The sequence below is a fragment of the Nanorana parkeri genome, unplaced genomic scaffold, assembly GCF_000935625.1.
Source record: "Nanorana parkeri isolate BGI_ZX_2015 unplaced genomic scaffold, ASM93562v1 scaffold1326, whole genome shotgun sequence".
Lineage (NCBI taxonomy): Eukaryota > Metazoa > Chordata > Amphibia > Anura > Dicroglossidae > Nanorana > Nanorana parkeri.
In genome coordinates this window covers 75,417-77,920 of record NW_017307594.1, presented here as the reverse complement: position 1 = coordinate 77,920, position 2,504 = coordinate 75,417, and the positions used below count along the sequence as shown (strand labels likewise).

At 49.8% G+C, this 2,504-nt stretch overlaps 1 protein-coding gene across 1 annotated transcript in view; it reads left to right on the top strand.

The window, feature by feature from the left end:
- Positions 1-2,124: 2,124 nt before the first annotated feature.
- The window catches only part of MRPL16 (mitochondrial ribosomal protein L16), a 13,487-nt gene continuing 13,107 nt past the window's right edge, over positions 2,125-2,504 (top strand). The window contains exon 1 of the mRNA XM_018569365.1: positions 2,125-2,179. Within this exon, the coding sequence (XP_018424867.1) occupies positions 2,125-2,179 (55 nt within the window). The remainder of the gene's footprint in view (positions 2,180-2,504) is intronic.

Sequence of the window (2,504 nt, the reverse complement as noted above, 5' to 3'; positions counted from 1 at the left end):
GCTGCGTGCTACGGTCCGTGTCCCTGCTGTTCTCCCCACCTTTATTAAGAGGCAGTAGGGATCATGGGGACCCAGAGTTGATCCTCCTGCCGGTGAAGGGAGGAGAATGCTGTCAGGAAGCCGAGGGGGGCATTGCGGGAAGGAGAGCTGCGGGACGATCAGCAAATATGTGAAAATATTTACCGATTGTTCCCTATAATATTCAAACATCGCAGTGATCAGTACAATGTTTGTAAATAACTGAGGACATAGTATTGAGATACTGTGTCCCTAATTAGGAATGAACAGGAAGTGTCCTACATCACTTCCTGTTCATTCATGATTGTGGCCATAGTATCTGTTTATATTCTCCTCCATTTATGAATGAACAGGAAGCCTCTGTTCTCCTTGCTTCCTGTTCATTGAGTGCTGGGGCTGTAGAAAAAGAGATTGGCTACTTAGGTACCGAGTGCTCCATTATGGAGGGTGTCATGTGATCCCCCGGTACAGGTAAGTACTGGATATTTGGCAGGACTGAGGAGGCGGATATAGGAAACTACTGACTTACTGCAGTCTCTGCTTAAAGCAGGGGTAGGCAACCTGGGTACTCCAGATGTGGTGAAGCTACAAGACCTTCCTCTGGGGGTCATGTCTGTGGTTGCCAGTCTTGCAATGCCTCATGGGACTTGTAGTTCCACAAGAACTGGAGTGCTGAAGTTGCCCACCCCTGCTTTGAAGTGAGTGGGACTAACACAGGACCATTTTAATGTTGGTCCGGGCAGCTCCAGCTCCCCCACTGCTCCGTTCATCTTAAGAAGTGAAGTGACATAGCTGGTACATCCAGGTAAGGGGCAACATGCGACTCACCCGCTTCTTCTCACACGATAGCACCAGGGCTTTGTGATTGGCTGCTCAGGTATCCATCGCTGTTACATGAGGGTGGGAGGAGTCATAAGCCCAACATGGAGCTTACACAGAGCTTTTCTTCCTCCTCATTACTGGAGAACAAATAAAATGGTGGGGGGCAAAGGGAAGTGGAGGACTGGCAGCTGTTGGTGCCACTGTTAAAGTGAACCTGTTGCTTCACCCTGCGTGGGCAAAAGACAGGTTCACTTTAAGGCATAGGGGAAATGCCAAACATAAAAACCTATAGCAGCCAATCAGAACTTATCTCTTTCCCATCTGACTGCTGCAAAATCTAACCTGATTGGTTGCTGCACATCAATACTGCTCTCTGCACCACCTCTTAGTATTACCCTGTAGGTGTGATTATAAATAAAGGGTTAATAATATGAAAAATCGACAGCAGATTAAAAAAAAAGTCTTCATCCATTAAACACGGTAATCACGTCCCTGCACTGCCCCCACCATTCATACATCACTGACCTGCAGCTGCCTCCCCAGCCTGAGCTCTTCATTCGCAGGACGGCCGGAAGTCGCTCGCCGGAAGCACAAAGCTTGCGTTTCACGGCTGCTTCCTAATGATGCGATCCAAGCCTCAGTGTCGCAGTACGGTTCGCCCACAGATTGGAGGCGCGTCATATCACGTGCTCGGCGGATCAGGAGGCCGCTGGGAGTTGTAGTATTGTAGCAGTTGGCTGCTTTATTAGTGCATGCAGTTGATAGGAAATAATGAGGGCTGCCATGGCGGGACTAATAAGTACAAAGTGTCCCTTCACATGAGGAAAACCAGGGCGACATGAGCTGCTTTGGAGTGTAGCCAGGTGCCGTAGGGGCTTATTGTAGTTGGACATTTATCTATGGATGACATTTCTATTTTCTCCAGGCTGTTCTGGCCACGCCCCCTTCTGTATTCCCCGTAATAGATCAGAATGGGAGGCCGAACAGCATGCCAGTGTTCTATTGAAAGTTCCAACTCCTCGAGATCTCCAAACATCTGACTTCCGGTTTACTTAGAAGTAAGAGGTTTGCCCGAGAAGGCTGTTCTGACCGGGACACTTCGCTGCCGTTCCTGAGCCTCATTACCTTGCCAATACTGCGCATGCGCCGTGGGCGGAGCAACGTTCACAGGCTGTATGCAGTGACCTTGATCGGGCTGCGCTGCTCCTCCTAGATCGATTACGTCACATCCCTGCTTACTTGGCTGACGGTTGGCTGGGTGCTCCGTGGCAGCCTGCTGGAAGAATGGCGCTGCCGCTATGGAGCCGCCTGACGGGGCTGCGAGGTATTCTGTTGACGGGTAAGAAGCACCAGCAGCCGCCCTGCAGGCTCTGACAACTCGCAGCTCTCAGCGTAGTGACATGGACCACATGGAGAGTCATTCCGCTAGAGGGCGCGGAGCTCGGCCAGTTGTCTCTAGTGGCCTGGGTACGTTGTATGACGGCAGCCATCTTACTGTAGTTTATTGTTAGTCATGCAGTATAGAGAATACTTCAGGAAAATGGCTTCCATACAGCGGACATAACTGCATGGATTGGTCGTGCCAATGTTGGACATGCATAAAGTGACCTGCAATAAAAACCTGCAAACTTAAAACAGATTAGTTAGGCATTTTTTTTTCAGGG